This window comes from Euphorbia lathyris, chromosome 2, assembly GCF_963576675.1.
Source record: "Euphorbia lathyris chromosome 2, ddEupLath1.1, whole genome shotgun sequence".
Lineage (NCBI taxonomy): Eukaryota > Viridiplantae > Streptophyta > Magnoliopsida > Malpighiales > Euphorbiaceae > Euphorbia > Euphorbia lathyris.
The window spans coordinates 131417913-131444289 of record NC_088911.1 but is presented as its reverse complement, the minus strand read 5'-3'; the positions used below and the strand labels follow the sequence as shown (position 1 = coordinate 131444289).

General features: G+C 38.0%; 2 protein-coding genes across 3 annotated transcripts; both read right to left on the bottom strand.

Moving 5' to 3' along the window:
• Positions 1 to 2678: 2678 nt before the first annotated feature.
• LOC136219970 (chaperone protein dnaJ 49) lies at positions 2679 to 7134 on the bottom strand. Of its 2 annotated transcripts, XM_066007596.1 has the most exons (3): positions 6934 to 7134; positions 5685 to 6818; positions 2679 to 3145 (listed from the first exon to the last, which is right to left on the bottom strand). In XM_066007596.1, the coding sequence occupies exon 2, from the start codon at positions 6743 to 6745 to the stop codon at positions 5687 to 5689; it is 1059 nt and encodes a 352-aa protein (XP_065863668.1). In that variant the 5' UTR covers positions 6746 to 6818; positions 6934 to 7134; the 3' UTR covers positions 2679 to 3145; positions 5685 to 5686. The 2 variants fall into 2 exon arrangements, with proteins under 2 accessions (XP_065863668.1, XP_065863667.1); XM_066007595.1 differs by having other exon boundaries at positions 5685 to 7133.
• A 7566-nt stretch (positions 7135 to 14700) lies between these two features.
• On the bottom strand, positions 14701 to 25946 carry LOC136219969 (uncharacterized). Its single transcript, XM_066007594.1, has 9 exons — positions 24301 to 25946; positions 22215 to 22934; positions 20771 to 21259; positions 19871 to 19962; positions 19679 to 19766; positions 18796 to 18910; positions 18592 to 18718; positions 18233 to 18407; positions 14701 to 15713 (listed from the first exon to the last, which is right to left on the bottom strand). Exons 1-9 carry the CDS (start codon positions 25813 to 25815, stop codon positions 15033 to 15035), a joined length of 4002 nt encoding a protein of 1333 aa, XP_065863666.1. The 5' UTR covers positions 25816 to 25946; the 3' UTR covers positions 14701 to 15032.
• Positions 25947 to 26377: the final 431 nt, after the last annotated feature.

Below are 26377 nucleotides of genomic sequence, written 5' to 3'. Positions count from 1 at the left end.
TCCCCGGCCGATCCCAACGGCGCCTCATAGGGAAGTGCTCCGATCAAGGATTTTTCCACAAGTTATCAATAATCTATGTATTTATATTTATATTTGTCTTGCTTTTGTCGTCAAATAGCTTATATATATTTTTTTTTAATTTAGATTTATTAAACGGTTCGGCTAACCATTAACCACGGTACCTATCTATTTTTTAACCATTAAAAAAAACCACCGGTTCGATTAACCGTTTTTTCCAGTTCGAATTACCGGTTTTCGATTCGGTTATAAGTTCGAGCGGTTTTTTTTCCCACCTTGAATCTTTAGTGTTACAAGTAAAATTCCATTATGTCAGATTTTTTTTTGATCAACCACCATGTCAGATTTTAATGGTAAAGTTACTACTGCACATCATCATTAAAAAATACTTTTACACCTTGTCCCATTGTCCCATGGAATAATGAAAAAGTGAACCGATTTGGTAAAAATAAAATTTTTCTTTCTTAAAAGCTTTTACTACTCCTGAAATAGGACTTTGGCCCTGTTTGGTAAAGAGCGTTTTGAAATAAAAAGAGCGGTTTTGACCAACTTTAGCGGTTTGACCACTGAAACCGCTGATTGAAGTGTTTGGTGGAGAGAGATTTGGAAGAGAGTTTTGGGATGAAAACGCTAATTTAGAAAAAGCTCCTTTTAGGAGCTTTTTCAATTAGCGTTTTGCAATATTAAAATTAATGGACTTCTTTAACCCTAATAGATAGATTCCTCCTCCAATATTAAAAAAAGAAATGTCCTTATTCGTCTTTTTGCACAAACCGCTATTATCAATCAGCTAATTTTTACCAAACAGCTAGTCAAATCAGTTAATGTAATCAGCTAACAGCTAATATAATCAACTAATTTCCAAAAAGAGAAGAGTAAATCGGGATAAAAACAAATTCCAGGTTGAAGCTGGGGGACAATAGTACATTAGCCACAGATTCACTACAAATTAATGGCTATGCTGGATTTTGGATCCCACAATCACGTGCACTGCACTAGATATTCTTTCTTCTTCCTCATAATTCTTCAGAGGAGAATTAATTCAAATAGTGTGTAAATTTAGATCCGTCAATTGTGTTCGTGTTGTGTATTTTCAAATTCGTATTAAAAAGAATAAACTTAAAATCTAATGCCAAAAACTTTCGTGTCATACCTGTTTAAATTAGTATCGAATTCGTATTGTATTTTGGATTACATGGTAACTTTTAAAAATATAAGAAAATATGATATTATTTTTAAATATTTTATGTCATTTTTAGATGAGTTTATAACAATTTAAGAGGTTCAAATCATATTTGTAAGTAATAATTATAATTTTACTATCTTTACTAATAAAATGACATGTAGAAACACGAGAGAATATAACAATAATTTTAAATATTCGCGTCGTTTCAGGTTAGTATATTAATCCTAATCCAACCCAAAAATTTACGTGTCAGTTTCGTTTCAATTAGTGGTAAATTACACCCATGGCCCCTCAATTTATACCTTACTCTTTTTGTGGCCCTTTACTTTCAAAATCGGCCCTCAATTTATACCTTACTATTTATGGCTCTTTTCAAAATCGGATATTAAAAGTCTCTAATTTTCAGTTGAGCCAAACTTTAACTTGCTCATGCTCCACGCATAAAAAACTAACAAACTCAAACTCAATATTTTGTTCGTGAGCTACTCACGAGCTTTGCTTACGAACAACTCATTAATTAATTAACGTTCTTATTAAATTTCTTAACACAGAACTAAACAGTTTTGAAACCTACAAAACAAAGTTTCATGTGAAACAAACTACACAATTTTACATTTCCGCCTTTATAGAAATACTATTATTAAAAAAATAATCAAATGAAACTTGCTCACGAAACTGTTCATGAATATTATAATTGAGCTTATTCATAACCTATAACCGAGTTTGCTCGCGAGCTTTCAAGCCGAGTTTTTCCATGCTCAAACTCGGTTCATTTATAAATCGAGCCGAACACGTTTGATTACTAATTTTACTCCTTAGTAACATAAAAAAAAACCTCATAGTCTTTGAGTTTATGACTATAATGGTGCACAAATAGAAGAGTGCCACATCTGAAGAAATCTCCTACAAATAAAGAGACAGAAAGAATTTTCCCTACATTAACACAAACTCAACTTCTCCCTCCCTGCTCAAACATCTGAAAATTCAACTAAAATCTAAACTCATCCATTTCCCGGGTAAAATTGCACCTACGATCACTGATGTAGAAGGCATGGTTCACCGAAGTTACTAAGCTTTGTTTTATTTCGATAAAATCACTGAATTTTACATTTGATTCACCAAAATCATTTCGGCCAATTTGTATACAAAAAAACTCATCAAAATATTGACATGACACAGCAAAATAGTTGACTATATGCCAACTAGGCGTCATATTGGACATATATTACTTTTAAAAAATGTATGCTTACAATGTGCCACATGGCTACTTATATGTACCACATCAGCCGTAAAGTTCAAACACGACAGGTGTAGCGCTTAGTTTGCATATACTCAATTGTCTTTTGCACCATGCTAACAGTCCGGTAACTTTGTACACAAATTGGCTGGAATAACTTTATATCAAATGTAAGTTCCATACCGTAGCCCCCATTTTTTATGGATGCAGATTAGACAATTTCAAAGGGACAAAAGAGAAGACCAAATTTTACAGTAGCAGTTTCAACTTTAAAGTGCAGAAATTAGATACAGTACTAAGCAGTGTTAGAGACAATTTAACCAAGGTTCCAAGATATTGTTGAACCCAATTCTATGTGGTAAACAAAATTAACAGACTCAAATCATTCTTTTTGAAACAAAGAAAACTAGATACAACACTGATACTGTGTTTTGCCATGTTCATCAAATCCAGAAACTCCAATTCCATGAAATAAACTCTACACAAAATTTGTATATCTTACCTATTTAATAGAGAAGCCGCGGCATGATGAGGGCGGTGCAAACCCTTTTCCCTAAAATCCTGGATTTGCACACGAATTGTGGGTACTCTGCAAAGCATAGCCAAAATTTCCTTTGTTGAAGAAGGCAAATGCCAGCTCCTATCTATGTTGTTACTGGTACCATAGAAGCTTTTCCTGCCCAGGCTCATAAAAGCTTTCCCATCTGCATCACATTTTGAATTCAATCAAATGTGTCTTTAAAAGTGTTAATTAGCTAATTAGTAGGTCATACTGAAATGCTAAACATATCATGAACACCGATGAATACATAGTTATTGTTAGATAGCTTAATTAGCGAGTTACATGACTTCTTATACATGCGAGACAGTCCTCCTCCTTTGAGATCCTTTTGGAGTGAGTCACTGTTGTTCACCAGTTATTAAAGGCGCAACTAAGTCGCAAGGGGGTCTTAGAGCCTAGTGTCACAGACAGTCTTTAACTACTTTTCTCCCCTAGATTACTAGTAAGCCTAATATGCAGCGGAATTGGATGGCAAGTAGAGAGCCATAAACCTTGTAAAGTATTAAAGTGATCTCAAACTTTACAGGGCTTTATGGCTCTCTACTTGCAATCAGATTCCGCTGCATATTTAACTTTGCTTAGCACTTTCGATTAGCACGATTAGTAAGGCTGACTAGTAATTTAGAGGAGACATTGCTAGTGTCGCAAGGTCGACAGATAGTTAAAACAGTGTCCATGACACTAGGCACAGGCGCATGTATGAGCGACAAAAGACGCACTAAAAGAATAAAAATATAAAAAATGATAAATTCTAAAATCAAATTCAATAATACTTAATTATCATCAAAATTCAAGTGTTCAACAAAAATAGTAATTTCTCAGTTGAAGTAGGAAATTATCATCTTCAAACAGGAGTCCATCATTATTCAACCCCTCTTCATCCAATTTACCCATCAACCATTCATTTTTTTCATACTACGCTAGTGTTATAACCATTCATTAGACTAAAGATGTATCCAACTTCTTTTAAACCCTAAAAAAAACCATGGTACAAATAAGTGTGCCTCTTATAGCCACAGCTAGGCACACCTTCACAGTCACCTTAGTAACAGCGCCCGTCTTTGGTTTGCTTAGGCGCTCAGCCTAGTGCCTTGTGCGCCTTGCATTGTATGAAAAACGCGATAACAAAAAAGACAGTGAGTGTATCATGCAGCTTGTAAATCTGATCTAGATTCTTAATCAAATAATGGAGCTAAGTAAAGCTCGTTATGGATGGAAAAAGCAACTACAGGAGTTTTATTTCCTCATTATGAATATAGTTTTATTTGAAATGACAAAATTAGGGATTAATACAAAGTTTAAACAACCGGATGAGATCTCAGATTCACGAGTCAACTACAGAGTGCAGATCGATAGATAGAATGAAAATTTGAAAAAATGGTGAGATTCATTGTCATCATATTTCAAACCTATAACAAAGGGGCCAAAGCTAAAACTGATATAGAACAAGCTGAAAAATCTCAAACAATACCCATCATAACCACAGAAAAGATCTCCCAGTCATAGTCATTAAAGGAAGGCGCTAGGGGGTCTTGCATCCTAGCACAGGCTCACACTTGAGCGTCATAAGTCGTATAAAATTACAAATAACAACACTTAACATTTCTAAAATGCAAAAATAGGCAAATACTAAATCATATCCAATTATCCATAATATTAATCATAAATTCTAACATGAAATAATTTCCAAATTAACTATTAACACTTCCATAATCATGATTCATAATAATAGATTCTATATCTAAAAACTAAAGTTCAACCAAATCTTAAGTTAATTAACTAATAGTACTTTTCATCAAAACTAAAGTCTCCATAGTCCATATTCATCACTCATCAAAATCATCACCACCATTATCATCATCTCCAACACCAAATTCATCTTCAAGGTTCGCAATCTCATACTCATCTACAAAGCTAGATTCTCTTCCTCCTCATCTCTTACAACTGTAGAAATTCTTTCTCGAATACTAAAAGATGGTGCTTTAGCCTTCTCCTTTAGCCTAGGCCTAACACTTGAAGTAGAGTTATTAATGATAACTTTCCTACTCTAGTAGGATAATCACTTTCTTCAACTGTAGAAGATAGAGATAGGGAAGGATTTACGTTAAAACGCCAACTTTTTAACTTGGAATTTTAGAAAAACATTGTCTGGTCTGGCTAATGAAATTGCAAAGGCGCACCCCTCTTGAACAGAGCCTGCTTTCTGGCTTCTCAGGCTACATGCCTGGAGCCTAGCAACTTTTACGCGTCTGATAACTATGCCCACAATCTGATAGTAACACTAACATAAGTTAGCTTCCTGCACGATGGGTATAGGCAAGTACTTACACAGCAAAGCAACTGCGGTACCGATAAAAATTCTTAACCTGAACCAGGTGCATGAACAACAGCTCTTATGAGCACAAAATGAACATTCAAATCAGCTTGATCCACCAGAAAGAAGACAAATTAATTAACACTATAAGTTGCAACATAAAAAGACAAAACAAAGTAATTTAATTTCAAGACAAGTAAATATGGGTGACAATTTCTGATTCGACAACACTATTCACAGAGACAACACGAGATAATTAACACAATTATCACTTTCCTTGCATTTATATTATATATAAACATATGAAACATATAGATAACATAACCCGAATTGTGAGCCCTACAAGTAAATGGTAAAACTGGCTCACCTTCAAGCTAATCCAAGATTCCTTAGTTTATCACAGCTAGGTATGGGATGATTCCTGTTCCACTGACGCCTCTGAAGTTCCGCATGACAATGACGCCAGAGAAAATTTTTATAATCCTTGATCACACTATCCTCAATATTAGCTCTTTCAGAACTTCCAATAGGAAAGTTGTCATCAAAAGTTGTTGATTTGACAAAAAACTCTATACCATATTTCTCAGTTGTTTTAGAAATTTGATAGGAGAAATTCCTTTGTAATGAGTAATTAGGCTCTGAAAAGGGCAGATAAGCAAGCACAAAAATCAGCAAGAAAGGTAATATCTGTAGAAGAAGAAGCAAATTAGGCCCTCCTCCACCAGTAAACTCCTCCCTTTGTCTGCCACCATTTCTGCTTCTGTAAACATGGTGTGCTCTAAACATCTCTGTCTGGCCGAAAAAAGACCTGAATATCTCATCCGGATCAAAATCATCATCATAGAACTCTTGCACATTCCTCCTCCTTCTCGTGGTCCTCCTAACATTGTACTGCTGGCTATACTCAAAGTCATCAACCAAACCAGTCTGATCATACTGTTTTCTTGAAGTATCATCACTCAAGCATTTAAACGCTTTGCACACTTTCTTGAATGCTTCTTCAGATCCAGGTGCCTTATTCTTGTCTGGATGAACTTTCAAAGACAATTTCCTATAAGCTTTTCTAATTTCCTCAGCAGAACATGATTTTTCCACCCCAAGAATGGAATAGTAATCCTTATTCCTCTTAACCTGTTTAATCAATTCCACATTTTCTTCAGTGTAATTCCGCTCTCCATTTAAACCCCAAGAAGGAGACCTATTCTTATCCTCATCATCAACACTTTTTACACCAAGTGAAGATGGGTTTGAATTAGACCCAGAAAAGTCAATCTTATCACAAGCAGCTATAAGCTCATCAACAGACAAATTAGAATTCAGACGTTGCGCAATTTTAATAAATTTCAATGCGCGCACTTTGTTTCCCGATGAAATTGCTTCCTCGGCAATTCGAACACATCTCAATGCTTCATCTTTATTACCATCCATTATCTAATTCCAATATCCCCCTTCTACGGGGATAACACCTACTTCAAGATTCCAAATTAGCTCTCGTTAAACCCTAAAATCCCCCCATAAAATTCATAAACCGACAGAAATTGGTGACTCGATGAGGGAAATCAAAACAGATCACAAAAGAACTTCAATCAAACATAGATGGATTATTTAACAGTTACCTGACAGAAAGCTTTAAAACTGAATCGAGCTACAGTGATGGAAATAGATGAAGTTAGGTGGTGCAGGAGGAGGAAGAGGCAGCATACTCTGTTTGGATTTGCTATTAAGGAGAGGAAAGACTTATGCTTGTGCTCTTATGTTCGATCAAGAATGTTTAGTCATGCTATCAAATAGAAACTTGCCACGTCTTGTTATATATTTGTTTTTTTGGTAATTCATAATTAGGGAGAGATTTTTCAAGTTAGGTTTTTTTTTTTTTTTCAGATCTATTGTTCACGTTTAGATCACTAGTGTGTCAAAAAGCATGTCCAAAATAACGGTTTTTATAGTAAAGAACCAGATTCATACGCCTTTTGATACATTGATGCTGGCTGTATACCAGGAGTTATTCTATCCGGCTGCGGGTGTTTGTTGCGATATTGTTTGATCGTATAAGCAAGTTTTATTGGATGGAAACCTCATGTGGAGTGGCTCAAGCTCAATAATGATGGCTCGACGCTGAGCGATGGATCCATTTCGGCTGGCGAGGTTATTCGTGACGGTCATGGGGGACTAGGTGGCCGGGTTCGGTCAGAAGATGGGTAAATTTCATCAATGGTGTACAACTTTTGCCTCATATCACACTTTGGTGTACAACCTTCAATTTGTCTCATTAATATATATGAACTTATAGATGACTTCTCACTTTGGTGTATAGCCGGTTAAGATGACCGGTCAACCCAAAGTCAACGTGCCACCTCATCATTGTTTTATTATATATTTATAAAATGAGATCCATAAATAGTAAAATTACAAAAATAACCTCATTACTAAATAAAAAACCATAATCTTCCCATTTCCTCCTTCCTCTCTTTATCTTTGTTTTTTCTACAAATATTTTCTCTCTCTAACTCTTCCCTCACTTTCCATTTATCTGAGTTGAAAGATGCTAGCTACATCATCTTCTAATCTCAATTTATATAATTTATTTTCAGTGAATCATCTTTATCTTATTCAAATGAAAATATTTCCTATGCGTAGCAATTTTCAAATTACTGCTAATATATTTCTTTGTTGTTTGTATAGGCCAGGAATTAAAGAATAAATGAAATAGAACTTAATTTCACAATATCATTTCATAATTTCACAATTTTGCTAAAAAAAAATCCTTGTAAGCACTCAATCCCAACCTACTTTCTCTTCCACTTTCTAACTTAACGACCATGATAGCCTGGATATAAACGGAATCATGTTTACCACAGACTGCTTGCAAAATTTACTGGAAATAATTGGTAATCGCGTGAATTTTGGCACCAATAGTGGCGATCGGAAAACCACACTCTTGCATTTTGTTGTTCAGGAAACCATCAGATCTGAAGGTTCTCGACTTTCAGGCACAAATCAAAATCAAATAGCTTCACTTTTCAGGATGATGTTGAGTTCCTAAAGCTCGGGTTGCATGTTGTTTCAGGTTTGAGTAGAGAGCTCATTATTGTGAAAAAAGCTGCAATAATGGATTCTTGATGTTTCAAAACTGTGCTGCAGGAATTTCAAAAGTTAGGGATGTTGTGAAGTAAAATGAAGAAAGTTCATTGAAAGAAAGTAGCAGAAGGTTTTTAGAATTGACTAAGGGATTCTTAAAGAAAGCATAAGAGGAAATTGTGAGATTCAATCGCAAGAGAAATGATCTAGAGAGAGAAGGGGTTTCCAAAAAAAAAAAGATAGAGAGATAGAAAGGGAAAATGGAGAGATTGTATTTTTTTATTTAGTAATGAGGTTATATTTGTAATTTCACTATTTATGGATCCCATTTTATAAATGTGTAATAAAAAAAATGATGAGGTGTCACGTTGACTTTGGGTTGACCGGTCATTTTAACCGGCTATACACCAAAGTGGGAAGTCGCCTATAAGTTTATATATATTAATGAGACAAATTGAAGATTGTACACCAAAGTGTGATATGGGGCAAAGGTTGTACACCATTGATGAAATTTACCCGTCAGAAGATTGGTAAAGGTTCTTCAAAGGTATAAAGCACCTTATCAAAAATTTCGATTGTGTTCGGATTCGACATATATTCCGGGAGCAGAATCGGGTTGCTGATTATTTGGTAGGTATGACCCATGATTTTGATGGCCGTTGCTGGATGATGTGTTGGGTATTGGTTTTCCGAGAATGATTCTGCCTTAGCTTTTTCTTTTTGTTGTGTTTTTTCTTTTCTTGTTTATCCAAAAAAAAAGAAAAAAAAAATTAACTCCTATCATAAGGTTACTTGTTAATCATCCTGAAATAACACATTGTTTAACGAGTATTGCTTTAATCGTTCTAAGAGCATCTCCAACCCTCACCAAATGAAGGTTGGAAATGCTACTTTGGTTTCAACCACCACCAAATTTCTATGCCATTTTGGCATAGAAATACAAAATCAACCAAAATTGGTTGATTTTGGTTTCCACCAAAATTTATTTTGGTGGAAATAAAAAAAAAATATATATATATATATATATATATTTATTTATTTATTATTTTAAAAGATTTAAATTATGTTTCACAAATAAAATATTATTTAAAGGTTTTTTTTCTTTTTATATTTTGTAGTTAAATGTATTATTTTTTTTTGGTAGGAGTAGTTAAATGTATTATTAATTAAATAACATTGTTTTCTTATTTTTTAATTATTTTTTAAATTATTTTTTTATTATAGATTATTTATGATAATAATAATATATGTAAAAACTAATAAAATATTAATAAAAGTGTTATGTAAAATGAAATAAAGTGGAGAATATTATTTTTAGTGTAATAAATGGTGTAGTGGGTTGGAGAAAAAATAAGATTTGATATTTAAAAAATAGAAAATGGAGATAGAGATAGCGTAATGGGTTGGAGATGGCCTAAACCTGCTTCTATAAGTGCCTAAATGTTTGGTGTTCTTTTTTTTTTTTTTTGGTAAGAAGGGAAGAAAAAAAAACAAACAAACAAAAACCTAACCCGGGATCAGTCTAGGAAGACTGACCCCAATCCTATCCTCAAGAAGAGAAGGTAACAGAAAAGAAGGAGGAACGGAAAGGGTAGAAACACCTAACATCCCCCCATGCCCAGCAGCTGCCAAGCGATCCGCCACGCGGTTTTGCTCCCTATAAATATGGGAGAAGGTAAGAGAATCGAAGGCAGGACGAAGCCTCAAGATGGCTTTAATGAGATTCTGACTCTTAAGACAAACAGCCTGTCTATCCGAAATCCTGTTGATAGCCTCCAAATTGTCAGACTCCACCGAAAGACTTTTAACACCCATGCGAATGGCGAGTTTAATGCCAGACAAGATCCCCCAGAGCTCTGCAGTAAAGGAGGAGCCCGTACCTAAGTTATGGGTAAACCCAGCCAGCCAGGCGCCACCAGCATCCCGAAGAACTCCACCAGCAGCAATTCTGCCATTACTAAGGCAGGAGCCATCCGTATTCAACTTGACAACCCCTTCCCTGGGCTTCCTCCAACCAACTAACTGGACCTCTTTAACCGGGGAGGGGTGAACCAGGGGCTCTCCTTCAAAACTCTTTGTAATAACAGAGAGTTTTTTCGAGAAGTAAAACCGGAGGTCAGGAATAAAGACAGTCTTCTCAGCAAATAACTCTTCATTCCTCCATTTCCACATTTGGTGACAAATAATAGCGAAGAGAATAGCCCCGTGCTCCATACTGGCCAACAAATTCCCATTAACGCCTTCAGAGAACCAGTCAATATCAGAGAACCCCATAAAGGAAGGAAGGATGTGGTGAGGAAGGACCCCTTCCCAAACCTTTCTACTATTCGGGCAATTCCTCAAAGCATGGCACAAGGTTTCCACATGGCCGATGCATCTGCTACAGGCACCAGATACAGCCAAGTGCCTTCTGTGTCTATCTGCATTCGTGAGGAGCCTGTCTTTGACTCCCAGCCATAGGAAACTCCTAATGCGGTAGGGGACTTTGAGGGCCCAAATGGACTTCCAAATTTCCAAAGGAGGATCAGCCCTATTAGGGGTAAAAGCTTCATAGGCCGATTTGCAAGAATAAGAACCATTATTAGTCAAGGCCCAGCAGTGTCTGTCCTTATCCTCCTCCTGATTACTAATCTTCACACCTCTAATATTAAGGAGGGTCTCCAGGCTAAGAAAGGAGTCGAACTTAGACCAGATCCAGTCTCCCTCCGAGTCCACCACATCAGCAATTCTCCAGGAGAGGAGATCATTCGGCGGAGGGGCGATGCACACCTCAATCAACGGTTTGTCACCAATCCAGGTGTCATACCAGAAACTAATGGATCTCCCATTACCTACCTCCAAGCCAATCCCCGTACAGAACTCAGCAAAAACAGCACTAAGCCCTTTCCAGAGGAAGGAACAGCTGACAACCCTCTCCTTCGGGCCACCAAAGATTCTATCTTTCCTATACTTGCCGCACAGAAGACGAACCTAAAGGGAGGAGGGGGATTGCCACATTCTCCAAAGAAGCTTCATTAACAGGACTTTATTATTGTCCTTAGCTTGCCTTATACCAAGACCCCCCCTGCTCTTAGGCTGGCAGGCTTCCTTCCAAGGGACCAGGTGAATCTTCCTCCCATCCCCAGACTCTCCCCACAGAAAACGCCGATTAATTTTATCAAGGTCGTTGAGGACCGGCTCAGGGAGCTTACAGGCTTGCATGATGTGATTTGGAGCAGCGCAGTTGATAGACTGGATTAAAGTAAGGCGACCTGCAAGTGAAAGAGAATTAGCTTTCCAGCTAGCACACAAACCGTTAGATTTGTCCAAAATGTCTTTAAAAGAGGCTTTGGACACCCTGTCACTATGAAGAGGGACCCCAAGGTATTTCCCAAACGATTGAGTCAGGGGAATGCCAGACATCTCACTCAGTCTTCTACACAAGCTATTATCCATATTCTTGGAACAAAGCATACGGGATTTATGGATGTTAATCTTCTGGCCAGAAGCCTCACAAAAGCAGTCGAGGATATCCATCACAGCCTTAATTTGTTCCTCATTACCCTCCACAAAAAGCATGACATCATCAGCAAAGAGTAAATGGGTAACAGGGGGGCAATGTCTGTTGATGGAAACAGGGTGGAGAGTCCCTTTGCTCACCGCCTCTTGGATCAGGTGAGACAATCTTTCCATGGCAATAACAAAAAGGAAGGGGCTCATAGGATCCCCTTGACGAATACCCCTGGATGGAGAGAACTCATCCGACATATCCCCATTGATCATAACCTGGAAAACAGGAGAGGAGATACACTTTCCAATCAAATTCCTCCAGTTCTCCGGGATACCAGCTTTGGCTAAACTATCCAGAAGAAAGCTCCAGTTCAACCTATCATAGGCTTTCTCCAGATCCAGCTTGAGAGCCACGATCCCTTTCTTGCCTTTCTTAATCTTCATAGAATGGACAACCTCCTGGGCAATAACAACGTTATCCATCAATTGTCTTCCAGGAACAAAGCTCCCTTGATTTTGGCTGATAATATCCGGAAGGATCTTCCGGATTCTATTAGCCACAATCTTAGTAATAGCTTTATACAAGACATTACAAAGACTAATGGGTCTCATCTGGAGAAAGGAAGAAGGCTTGGCAACCTTAGGAATCAAGACAAGGAGGGTTTTATTAACCAAACTGATATCGTTCGAACCACCAAAGACACCTAACACAAAGCTGTATATACCCTCTTTAACAGTGTCCCAGTGTTTATGATAGAAACTAGCGGGGATACCATCAATACCAGGAGCCTTAGTGGAACCGATGCTGGAGAAGGCCAGATCAATCTCTTTAAGCTCAATGGGATGGAAAGCATTATTAATAGCATCCTCCCCCAAACGAGGAAAGGAAATGCCAGAGTGGGCACTCTCTAGGTCCACAGCTTCCTCTCTGAACAGGTCCTTGTAGAAATCAAGGGCAAGGCGCCGAATGTCCTCCTCCTCAAAAATCCACTCACCACTGGCGTCTTTAATAGCCTCGATCCTATTTCGCTGTCTCCTAATGATCGTTGAGAGGTGGAAAAACCTGGTATTCCGGTCCCCGTCTTGAATCCAAGCCTTCCTAGATTTCTGGAACCACAGAAGCTCTTCATGTCTAAGCACAGCTTCCAACTCGTTCTGAAGAGCTCTTAGGTGACCATTCAGGCTATGATCAAAACGAACCTCCAAGCAACGCTGAACACCTTCCATTCTCCTCAAGAGTTTGTTCTTCCTCCTGATAATATGACCAAAAGTATTTTTATTCCAAACAGCCACATTCCTCCTGAATTCCTCAGTAGCGAGGAGAACATCAGAGTGGGGATGCCAATTGCTTTTAACGAAATCCTTAAACTCGGGGTGAGACTCCCAAGCCACCAGATACCTAAAAGGTCTATTACCTTTCAGCCGATTTCCTTTGACCAAATTAATGAGGATAGGGCAATGGTCTGAGTGACGGAAAGGGAGATTAAGTACCTTGACCTCAGAAAACCTATAAATCGCTGCAACATTAGCGTACACCTTATCCAACCTAACAAACACACTATTCCTTTTCCAGGTAAATTTGTGGCCAGCAGCACCTAGGTCCGAAAGCCCGCACATATCCATACTTTGCTTATGATTAAGACACCGGTTCACATAATGATTACCCCCTCCTCTCTGATCACTCAAGAGGGCAATGTCATTAAAATCCCCGGCAACCAACCACGCCTCCACCATGTTAGAGCTAAAAGAATGAAGGATCTCCCACAGCCTTCTTCGGTTAGTCGAAACAGGATCAGCATAGACGAAGGTAATAAAGAAGGGTTTATTACCCGGGTAACACACCTTACTATGGATGAATTGACTGTCCATAGTAACAATATCAATATTGACTTGACCTGGCTTCCAAAAGAGCCAAATCCCCCCTGCCCGGCCAGTAGCCTCCGACCTGACGCAATTCCAATTCTTAAACTTTCTAACCACCTCATCTGCTTTGGCTCCACTAACCTTGGTCTCAAGAAGGACAAAGCAGGAAGGGTTAAACTGTTTAATGAGATCATTGACATGAATGCGGGTAGCCTTGCTCGCCGCACCTCTAACATTCCAAACGAAGAAGTCCATCAGAGGGGGAGGACTACAGACGCAGGCCCAAACCCTAGATCAGGTATTTGTTTGGGGCTCCGGAGAGCCTAGAGGCGGTCCCAGAAGGACCCCTTTTATCCAAAGAATTCAAACCATGAAGGTTCTTTTTAGGTTTCCCTTTGGGATTCTTCATGTTTAACTTACTCACTCCTATAGTCTTACCAATAGGAGCATCAACAGGAGGATGTAGAGTACTCGCCTCCCTACTCAAACCCTTCCCAGCTGACAGGATAAATGTTTGGTGTTGTTCAATTGTTACCTTATTAAAAAAAATATAGAGTAAATAAATAAATAAAAGAAAATGTAAAGAATGAATTGTACAAGGGTAAACTAGGTATTTGACCTTAATTTATAATAACATTAATAAAAAAAACCAATAATATAGTCAAATTTCTAGATAAACTTTTAATCGATTTTTATTGATTTAGATTTTAAAATTACGGGAAAGTTAAAAGTTTTTATATCAAGAAGTATAGAAACCATAAAAAGCATCCACCTTTTTCTTAGAAATAAAAGAGCTTAAGAAGACCTCTGAGAGCAATTAGAGCGATATCTCATAACCATATTATGTTAATTATATATATTCCACGAAATTATATATGATATAAAAGCACCAAAAATAATAATAATAGTGTCAGTCGAGTTATTTTCGTAAATCGTGTTATCGTGAAAAAAATTGTCAGAAGACATAAAAGATCAAAACTTTCAACAGATATAATACCATTATTCACTAACAGGAAGTCATTGTTATTGTTACATATTAACAGACGTATACTTTGTGTACAATGGAATTTCATTCTCAGGTTCAATCAGTTCTACTCCTGCTGCATACAATGTGTTGCTATATGTAAATGGCAGTATATAACGATTCAACGCATCGATCGATCATTTCGAGCCCGGGTTTGATTTGAGTTTGAGAACACCAATGCCACTAAGTGGTGGAGTTAATGTTCCCTTATTCACTTCTTTCAGCACAGACCTGGCTTTGGCTGCAGCAGCTCAAAAGGCCTCAGTTTTCACCATCAGAATCGAAATCCTGTCTCCTCCGTACAGATTCAAGTACATCGATAGGTCGATCATTTCGAGCAATTGTACCATGGTTTGATTTGAGTTTAGGAACACCAATGGCACTAAGTGGTGGAGTTAACGGTCCCTGGTTCACTTCTTTCAGCACAGACTTGGCTCTGGCTGCAGCTGCTGCATCGGCAATTGCTGAAGCAACTCTTGCATCATCATCATTCGGCGGTGCATTCCTCCTGTTTGTAGTTTTCGGAGACAAAAAGCTGCTGGGATTTGGCATATTTGCAACAGCTTCAGCAGCTGTAAATTTCACCTTGTTTGATTCATACTTTTGGATATCATAGATTAGCTCTTTCTGAAGTTGCTTATCTGCAACCAGTAGTTCATCGATTTCGTTCTTGTAGTCTTTGAGAAGAATCCGAAGACATTCCATAAGCGAACCAACGAGGGGGCTGTTTTTGCTCTCTAATAGTCGTTTCAGCTCAATGAAGATGGGGATGGTGTTCTGTATCAGACCTTTTCTAATTGCTTGAGTTACTGCCCTTCCTTTGGCAGCTGCTGCAGAAGCTCCGCCCTCTCCGGTTTCTTCCTCTATGTCTCCGGCATCAGTATGGGATCCACGGCCATATGGTATTCGGATTTCTTTGCAGGCAAGAATTTGAAAAGCATCCTACTTCCCCAGTTTAGAGGGGAGATTTTATAGATAACATATGAGACAATGGATGGCAGACAACATATATTATTATAGTGTAAAATACTTGGATAATGCTACTAATATTATAGCTCCTAAACTTCATAAATAAAAAGTCCTTGAACTAAACAAAATACTAACAATAAAGTCCAAATCAAAGAAAATCCGTTAAAAATTCAATATATGATAACTTAAAATACCTACTTAAAATAGTTATTTGACCATAATTTATGATGACTTGGATAAATAAATAAAAAATAATAAAAAAGAGAGTCAATGATGTAGTCAAATTTGTTGAGGTCCTCGTTTCATTATCTTTTTAAACAGATTTTCTTTGATTTCGACTTTAATGTTAGTATAATGTAAAATTCAAGGACTTTTATATCGTGAAATGAAGTTTAGGGCATAATGTTAGTAGTGTTACATGAATGTATTTTACCCTATTATTATATTAATGCACCTCTTGCCAAATAAATTGGTAGGGGAAGGCTTGCTCCCAGTACACCCTTGTGGTGGGACCCCTCCCCGGACCCTCGCTCAGCGGGGACACGTAGTGCGACCGGGCCGCCCTTTTTTTTATTATATTAATGCACCTTCACTAGAGAATTGAGGAAAAATGACAAGGTAGACTCAAATACGTAGAAATGAAGAGAAACGTATGTATATTTAAGCCCATGATCACTTCAATTTAAGCCCTTGACCTTTTAAATGAATATATTGAAGTCTATGATCAATTATTTTTAAACACGTTAAGCATCTGATTTTTCAGCGGCCCGGTGCACTATGCGTCCCCGTTAAGTAAGGGTTCGGGGAGGGGTCTCACCACAAGGGTGTACTGGGGCAAGCCTTCCCCTGCCAATTTTTTTGGCAAGAGGCGGCTCCTAAACGTTAAGCATCTGATCTTTTAAATAAATACATTAAGCCCTTTGATTAATTATTCTTAAACATATTAAGCCCCTCTGGACGGTCCAATAATGTATGATTCAAAGTCGGTTTAGCGGGAGTGGAACTGCCAATTTTTTAACACACAACACATCACATTTTTCTGACCACATGTCATGTCAACCCCTAAAATAACCTTTCCACTTCAACTCCCAACTCCCAAACTAACTTTACCCTAACCACAAACATAGTTATTAAAGGCGCGCCTATGGCGCATGGCGCACCAGGCGCAGGCCTTAGCGCCATGGCAGCCCCATGGCGAGGCGCAATCGCCATGGCGCGCGCCTGGTGCGCCATTGTGCGCCAAATGCAATTGCCAAAGGCGCACTAAGGTGCGCCTTGGCAGTTAGAGGCAGTTATGGGCAGTTTTTTTATATATCTGGGATGGAGCACATGTTCTATTAACAAAAAGTATTAAAGAGGAGAGAGATTATACGTTTTAAACTAATTAGAAGACCAAGAGACAGAGTCATTTGAAGAGTTGAAGATGAACTCGTGTTTGAAAATGATACTCTAACATGGGGTTTAGTTGGTAAGGCTGCTGGAGTTGAAGAGAGTGCATATAACACTAGAAGAGTAGGAAAAAAGGCTAAAGTATCATCTTCCAAGGATCGAGGAAAAGCCCATGTAGTTGTTCGAGATGAGGAGGAAGAAGAAACTGAGTTTGTTGATAAGGATGAAGAGGATCAGTTTGATGATGATTCTTTAGATGAGGAGTGTGATAGTGATGATGAGGAGTGATGGATTTGGAGAGTTTTGATTAGGAGTAGAACTTAGAAATTAGTATTCAACTTTAAAGTTTGCTGATATGGTGTTCGAGATGAGGAGGAAGAAGAAACTGAGTTTGTTGATGAGGATGAAGAGGATCAGTTTGATGATGATGCTTTAGATGAGGAGTGTGATAGTGATGATGAGGAGTGATGGATTTAGAGAGTTTTGATTAGGAGTAGAACTTAGAAATTAGTATTCAACTTTAAAGTTTGCTGATATGGGGTTTATTTTGCATTTTAAATTTATTTATGCTTAAGATATTTTCATGATTTAGTATTCATTGCATTTTTATGTTAGTTTTATAGTTTTATAATTTTTATTTTTGTAAGTGCGCCTTGTCTCGCTATGGCGCGCGCCATCGCCGTGCGCCATGCGCCAAGGCTCCAGGACCCCTTGCGCCTTAGTGCGCCATGCGCCTTTAATAACTATGACCACAAAAGTAAAACAATGAAACTGGTTTAGTTGAACTGTTTTTTTTAGGGGAACAGCAACATGGTGGCAGTTTCACGCACATAATTGGGTCGTCCAAGAGAGGCTTAATGTGAAAGAATAATTGATCAAGGCTTAATGTACCCATTTAAAACATCAGTGGCTTAATCAGTAAAAATTGAACTAATCATGTACCCATTTAAAAGATAAGGGGCTTAATCAGTAAAATTTGAACTGGTCAGGGGCTTGATATGCGCTTTTCCTAGAAACAAAATCATCCAAAGTATTGCAGTTTAATATTTTCCTGATGAGCCTAGAAGATTAGAATGGTTCACAGGTAGGCATAGGATCAGTACCTGCAAAACAGATTGTCCTGTAACATCATCTATGTTGAGCATGCCATCTGATGCAGCAGCAAGAACCTCAGCACACAACTTCGCAAATGTTGCCAAGAGATGTTCAGGAGCCATTTGTTTCAGCAAAGAAACATAAATGTGCATCCGTTTTGACCGAGAATTTTCATCATTTCCCCTGAAAATAATAAACCACTGGATTATGAACGCAAACAGACACCAAGAAACGTATTTCTAAAACAAAGCCTTTGAATCATAACATAGCCTTCAAACGGAAACAGAAATTGAAACGGATACGCACAGACACGAAACACATAAACGTTACAAAAGAGTATCCGTGCAACATAGGTAAACACACCTACCTGATGGAAAACTTCCGGTTCTCTGTTTGTGAAGTCTTGGATCCAGTGAGTCCATTATGAGCATTGCAGTCATTGAGAACATAAATGGCTTCAACAAAACTGTTATATGCCAGAAGCGGTGCTTTGACTGCAATAAATTCTGCACATTAACATCTGAATATCTTCTATGATCATATAAATCTGATGAACACTAAACTTATTGACCTTTGAGTATGTTTCCAAAAAGAAAATCAGCAAGCTGTCTTATCTTCTCTGACTCGTCAACAAGAGATAAAAGGAAGCGAAGGAACAGCACTCCTCTCCACTTCACATAATCCCTCTGCGCAGTGAGAATAAACTTAAAAAGCGGAAACAAGTTTCCTTGCCTGATAACCATTCCTTATGATTATAGACATGTTGTTAGGCTCAGTCTGGAGCTAACCGGGCTTGACTCTAAACTATTTTGTTCAAGCTCAGCTCAGCTCACAATATATTTACATCAAGCTCGGACTGAGATGAACCCACCTACGGAAACTAGTTACAGAACCTAGCCAAGCCTACCCAACTAATATATTTATATTAAAAAGGTAAATTAAATTAAACTTGTATGCTTATTAACAACAAAAATGTAACAAACTAAAATTTAATTAATGAATTCAACTAAATAAACATAATCTTAAATATATCTATACTAAAAATATAAAATATATACAATATAAGGGCAGGTCAGTCCGATCTTCGGTTATGAGACAAATCTCACGCCCAGCTCACTTTATATTCAGGCTTGTATGGGCCTAGGGTGGCCCAAGGAAAATGTCAAATATGCAATCCAGGACCAGCCCATGAAGGGTGGGCTTGGACAGGCCAGTTAGGGGTGTCAAAATGGGTTGTCGTGTCATATAATCGTTTATATGATCTATATATTCCACATGGTTCTATATGATACAAATGCAATAAAAAATTATAATCATATCAAACCGGTTGTATCAAGCTAGTTGTCTGTAGATCTTGTTGTCGTGTAAAAAAATTGACAGACCTAGGGTCAACAAGCCAATGGACATGTCTACTTATGAACCATATGCAAGACAAAAACTAGTGACAGTGATACCTGCAACAATCTTGAGAGTAATATAAATGTCTGCCTTCTCACAAGTTCACAGGGATCCCGGAGGCACTTAGTGATCTTTGATATATAACTGTTGAAAACAAAGATTAGTTGATATCAGAGAGACATTCTGATGAGTAATGCCTAAAGAGATTATCCAAAATTATTTCATAGTTATTCTTCCATGGGACTAACCAATCAACTAGAGCAGTATAGCGAACACAAAAATCAGTCATAGTAACAATGAGATTGTTGCGAAGGGCTGCAGAATCACTCTTGTCAAGCTCCTGCAATTTCAGGTGCATATGTTCAGAGACTATGAGTATTTGAAGGAAGTTGAAGACAATTCAAATTAACCAATGAGACAAAGAAATTTAGCAGGAGGAAGCGGATGGAGTTAAGGAGTAATTTGCTTCAAGTGGAAGAAAAATTAAATAATGCCTAGCAGCTCTAGTCTAATCCAGAATCATTCAAATAAGACAAAAGGTTCGGCTCATACATGTATAGCCCGGCCAAGTTGGCCATAAAAGCAGATTGCCCCCTGAACTATGAGAATGACCGAACTCCTTAAACTTGCTTAAAATGACATATCGGGCTCCTGAACTTGCTTAAAATGACATATCGGGCTCCTGAACTTGCTTAAAATGACCTATTGTCTCTTGAACTTGCTTATAGTGATACGTGCTTCAACATATCCAAATATCCCCTTGCTCTACCACCTAGGATTTAGAGAGTTAATCATGTCACTTTAAGCAACTTCAAGGGACTAATCTATAGCTTTCAAAGTTCTTTTTTTTTAAAACATCGGTTTCAAAGCTATGGAGGGGTCATCATTATACTTTTCTAGACAAGTTTGGGGGGCTAGGAATGTACAAGGCCAAAAAATTTTAAGCATTTGGTACAATTCAAAATTTCAAATTATTTCAAAAACCATAAAGATGGAATTACAAGAAGCTTACTAGCTTAGCAACTACTGTAGTTGAGAATTGCAGTTAGAGCGTAACGATGAAAATGACCAAGAAAAATAGTATGTACACTTGTGTTTCAGAAGTTTCTAATGAATTTTAATGAGATATTCGTTGAAGGCAAACAAACCTGCACGAACAAAGGAATATAACTCTTCGCAAGATTCCCATCCGCCAAGCAGATTTTCCCCATTGTCAACCATGCTTGAATATACAAAGAGGGAGCTACCTGCTTTAAAGAAACTGTAGAACCTGGCAATTTTCTCAACTTTGGATCAGAATTTCCAGAAGTGATAATGGTGTGAAGTACAGGAACAATGGTGCTGACATCAGCAGAAGGACAAACAATAACCAAAGATCCAACAGTATAAACTGCAATCACAGCTGCTGAGAGTGACATAGCAGCACTTCTCCTGCCCCTGGTGTTCGCACTTCTAGGGGGTGTGAAGAAGCTATTTTTATTATTTGTTTCTAGATGCCCTGATAAGTATTTATCTAAAATTTTAGAAGCTTTTGAAAGAACTTGGTGTACCCATTTCACGACAAGTCCATCAGCCTCCTCAGGATTCGAGGCCTTCCTTTTGCACAATGTTCGGAGTGTCTTAATATGGGCATTAACCTGCCATCATATATGCCAAGTCCACAAAATGAATATAAATACCAGTTGGGACAACAAGACTGCATATGCACAACTAGCACTGGTAACTTTTCTAACTTGGGAAAATGGGTAGCAATTTCTGACACAATAACACGATTTACTAAAATAATACGACTGACATGACACAATTGACATGATTACCATTTTTCTTGCATTGATATCATATAATCATATGGACATATAGATAAGGTAACATGATTATGACACGATAGCCCGAATTGTCACCCTACTTGGAACCATTTAGCACCATACTTTCAGCCAATGCCAAATTTAATTGATCAGACTGAACTCAAACTTCACAATATTCTTCCTGGCATTTAAAATAGTCAGCAACATACAATGTGGCATTTACTGTATTTCTTCAAATTAACAATATACAATTACCGAGGGCGAGCCTTGGCGCAACGGTAAAACGTTGTTGTCGTGTGACCAGAGGTCACGGGTTCGAGTCTTAGGAGCGGCCTCTTGCCAATTAAATTGGCAAGGGAAGGCTTGCCCCCAATACACCCTTGTGGTGGGACCCCTCCCCGGACCCTCGCTCAGCGGGGACGCGTAATGCGACCGGGCCGCCCTTAACAATATACAATTACCAATGGTATACGAAATAAAACTTATCAAGCATTAAACTAGAGATTCTTTTGAGAACAGTCCAAGAGTGAAAATGCATGTATCTGATGTATGAAAAACATTTGATGTAGGCACATTTTGAATTCCAAAATTCATTAGACAAATTTGGCCTGTATTATACTTAGTAGAATACTGGCCTTCTAAAGACCAATTTAACCTACCAATGCAGTCAAGACTATAGCAATTACTTTTAGCCATTGCATTATACTAATGACGGTGAATTTATAGTCAAAGAAGGCAACAGGAAGAAGCATTATTAATTAAAAGCAGTAATGCAACCCATAAATACCTCTGTGAAGTGCATGTCAAACTCTTCAATTCGTTTGAGCAAATTATGAGCTAGATCTGCAGCTGATTCAGGCGGTAGCTCCACCGAAACATTAGAGATCGTTTGCAGGAGGAAAACACGATCCCCAGCCCATGCAACTGAAGTAAATTCTGAGCCGTATTCATCTTCATGAATATTCTCTTTGCCGGGTGTATTGTCAAGCCGACATGCTCCTCCAAACTTATCAAGAAGCTTCCAATGATGATGGAGAAACTCCCAATCAACTGCTTTTGGAACGTAAGTAGACACCTCAGATAGAAGAAACCAGGCACCAGCTGGGGCTGTCCACTTTTCTATTAGGTTGGATTGTCTCAACCACGAAGACTCGGAATTCCTTATGATATTCTGCAAAGCACTGGCTAATTTGGGCTTCAACCTTTTCTTCTTACCTAGATTCGTGCATATTTTCCTCACCCAAGGCATCACCTCTCCATTGCAGATCTCTTTCAAAAGAACCAATACTACCACAGGAACTGATTCCTTGGCCCTATCCTCACATGTTTCATTCACTTTACTATATAATAGACCATCAGATCCTGCACGGGAAATGCAATCCAGAACTAATTCTAAGAACAAGCTTTCACATTCTTCTTGAATGCTTGTTTCATTATCTGTTATTAACCGTGGAACAGAATGTAGCCATTCAATTGTCACAGTTTCATCTGAAAACGTTCTCAATGCCTGTAACTCGATATAAAATCCAATACAAGAAAGGGAAATTCATGAATTTTTGCACAGGCACAAGCACACATGATAGACATTACAAGTATAACATGTCACAGCATACTTATCAAAAGAAATAGAGCATAGTTATTAAAGGCGCGCCTCTGGCTGACAGAGGCGGGCGCTGTCAGCCAGGCATGCGCCTCGGCTACATTAGGGTAATTTAGGGTATTTTAGGGTTGAGTAGGAAAAAATGTTGCAAAGTATCTAGTTCAAGTGTTAGGTCTAAGGCTAGGGCAAAAGATAAGGGTAAAAATGCTTCGTATAGATGATGAACCCGACTTTGTAGATGATGAGTACATTGATGAGGAAGGTCACAATGATGATGAGATTGATAACCTTATTCAAGAAGCATATGATGATGGAAGTGATGATGATGATGATTATGGTCCCGATGAAGATTAGGAAGGAAGACTAGGAAGTTAAAGTTTAGTTGTTTTCTAGAGTCAAGACTATTAGTGTTTTCTTTATTTTTAACTTTTAAATCGGAGTTATGAGTTTATGATTATGCCTTAGTAAACTAAAACTTAACTCATGCATTTTATGGTTTTATTGTTGGTATTTGACTATTTGTGATTATTTGTGACTAGTATTATCAATTTATGATTTTTTTTCCATGCCCCGTGTTGCTCGGGCACGTGCCTTTAGTATCATATATATCTAATGCCACTAAAAGTAACAATTAAAGCATAGTTATTAAAGGCACAAGGAGCAGGCGCGCGCCTGAGCGACACAAGCCATAGTAAAAGAATAAAAATATATAAAACCATAAATGATATTATTTAAATATAAGAAATGATAAATTCTAAAACCAAAATACAACAAATACTAAATCATGACACTATTCTTAATCATAAATTCTAACATGCAATAAACCTCATATTCTATTCAACTGAATAGTAAATCCTAAGTTGACTAATAGCTACTTCTCATCAAAAGTCTCCAAAATCCATCAATCAACCCTCTCCTTGTCTCCAACATCATCAAATTCTTCTTCAAAGGGGCTTATCCTCTTTATCCTCATCACACCCTCTACAAAGTCAATTTTCCGTTGTATATATGTGTCATAGTCTTCCTTTGTTGTTTATTTTGCACTAGATGTGTCTAATCCAATGATGTATATTAAACCCTACAAAACCCCTAAAAAAACATGTGACAGAGAGCCAAGCCATGGCACGCCTCTTATAACCCCAGAGAGGCGTACAAAGGCACGCCTTACATGTCATTGTTGGGGGTGCTAAGGTGCTCGGCCTAGCTTTAGGTGCGCCTTTAACAACTATGAATTAAAAAGACTAAATGAATTGTATAAGAACAGTGCACAAACCTCTGAAAGAGCCAAAATTGCAGCCTTACGTATGCTCACAAGAGGATCAGAACAAGCCATGCCCATAGTCTTTAACAGAATTCCATCAAAATCACCATTCATAAGGGCAGTTAATTTGTTTACTAAACCAAGAGCAGCCCTCCTAACGTTTGCCTTCTCATCCATACATCTTTTCCTCAAAAGATCATTTATCCGACCTTCCACTCTTTCTCCCCCCACCGCTTCCAAGCCTAGTACTTGCTTTAAAACCTTACAAGTATTTCGATCACTGGAAAAGAACCCCACCAACTGAGATAAATTTGACAATGCACGAGCTCTGGTTCCAGCATTTGAGTCCGAGCAACGCTGAATTAAGGCCTCTAAGCAATCAAGCCCCCATGAGTTCTGCAATTCAGAATCAAATGGAGCTTTCAGCAGCATCATTAAATTCAATAACAAATCTACCCCCAAAAGTCTTAGACTGGCTTTCCCTTGTGTCATTTTTACTACATACGCCACAAATACAACTTGACCATCTGACTCCATAGCTTTAACAATTTCCATTATCGCCTCCACAGCTAACCCTCTCGGCTCCGCCTTCTCAGGTGCTTTCACTACCAGATAGCGTGGCAAATTCACAACAGCTCCTTTGACACTCTCATTCTTTTTAGCCATATTCATCATATGATTCTTAACAAAACCCAGTGCGAAGCTCCTTGCCTGCGATTTAACTGTCAAAATCAAAGGCGTTAAAGACTTCAACACCTCCGCCGCCGTTTCCCCTTCCTCTCCATGCTCAGATTTCAACACTTGCCGCAAAATCGTAGAACATAAGTCCACCAATTTATTAAAATTGACCACATTACCACCCATTTCAGTACCCATAAGCGGAATTTCAACTATAGTATGAACCAGTGACTTTAAACTATCGGGAAATCTATTTAGATGAATCAAATCCAAAGCTAACCCCAATTTCTCAAGAACACGAAAAAACAACCTCGCATCAAAAAAATCTCTTTCCACATCTCCACTTCCATTCTCACCATTTTCATCACTATCATCACCCACATTCTTCCTCTTATTATTCTTTGATGCTCGGCCCTTTCTCTTCTTATTCTGAACCCCTCCGCGAGCAGAAGAAGATGAAGAGCCTTCCCCTCGTGGTACCGCTGGACAAGGCTTGAGAGAACGACGAAGGGAGCGAAGAAGAGAGAGAAAAGCCATGGGGGTAAAGAGAGTGAAAACAGGGGAATCAGGTGATAGAAGGATAGAAAGATAAGCGTTGGAAGACAAAAGAGAGAGATTGATAGGGCCAGAATCCATTGTAACAGTGAGCGGAGGAAGAAGAGAAGAAGGAGAGATGGATTTGGAAGAGAGATTGAGGAAGAATTGGTTGAGGAGGTCTGGTTCATCGTTGTCTAACAGAGATTGGAGATCTTGGAGAGTAGAGCGGGAGAAAGGTAATGGAGGGTTTTGATTACAGTGGTTTTCTTCTAAGTCGGCTATTATTCTTGACATTGTATCCTCCATCTCCATGGCTGCCCAGCAAAAAAGCTTCAATTTGGGGATTTTGGGTTCAGATAGAGAGCTTCAATTGGGAATTGAAATCAAGTGGCTGCTTTTTTTTTGGCATTCTCTTTCGAATTTTGACTTTCCCGCTTAGCAAATGTCTGAGCTCTGTATAATAATTGCAAATTAGGGGTCTTCTTGGGCAAAATATTTTTCGGGTAAATTACACACACCACTGACTTTAACTACTTCAATATCATGGTCATTAAACTTCAATTCTTTTAACAGTATGGCCACTGAATTTTGCATTTTTTTAACATCAATGGCTACTCAATACCTCAAAATGACCGATGACGGTCTCAAAATATAAAATTCGAAGAGTTCATAATATTTCAAGAAACTTTAATTCTTAAAAAATTTCGTTTTGAAGTCATTAGGTGTTGTTTGGTTAGGAGAGAGATAGTCAATTTTTAGAGAGAAAAAACTCCAAAAAAATTGATTTTGAAAAATAAAAAATGTAACTCCATAGTAAATGTCATTCTGAACAATCTTAATTCTTGAATATTTTTATTTTGAGATCGTGAACGGT

Bases quoted from the DNA above. Each gene is read 5' to 3' on its own strand.
- LOC136219970 (XM_066007596.1), bottom strand. From the start codon at position 6,745: ATGGATGGTAATAAAGATGAAGCATTGAGATGTGTTCGAATTGCCGAG.
- LOC136219969 (XM_066007594.1), bottom strand. From the start codon at position 25,815: ATGGAGATGGAGGATACAATGTCAAGAATAATAGCCGACTTAGAAGAA. The intron at 19,963-20,770 runs GTTTGTTTGCCT...CTGAAATTGCAG, and splicing joins ATATTCCTTTGTTCGTGCAG to GAGCTTGACAAGAGTGATTC. The intron at 19,767-19,870 runs GTTAGTCCCATG...TGTTTTCAACAG, and splicing joins TATACTGCTCTAGTTGATTG to TTATATATCAAAGATCACTA.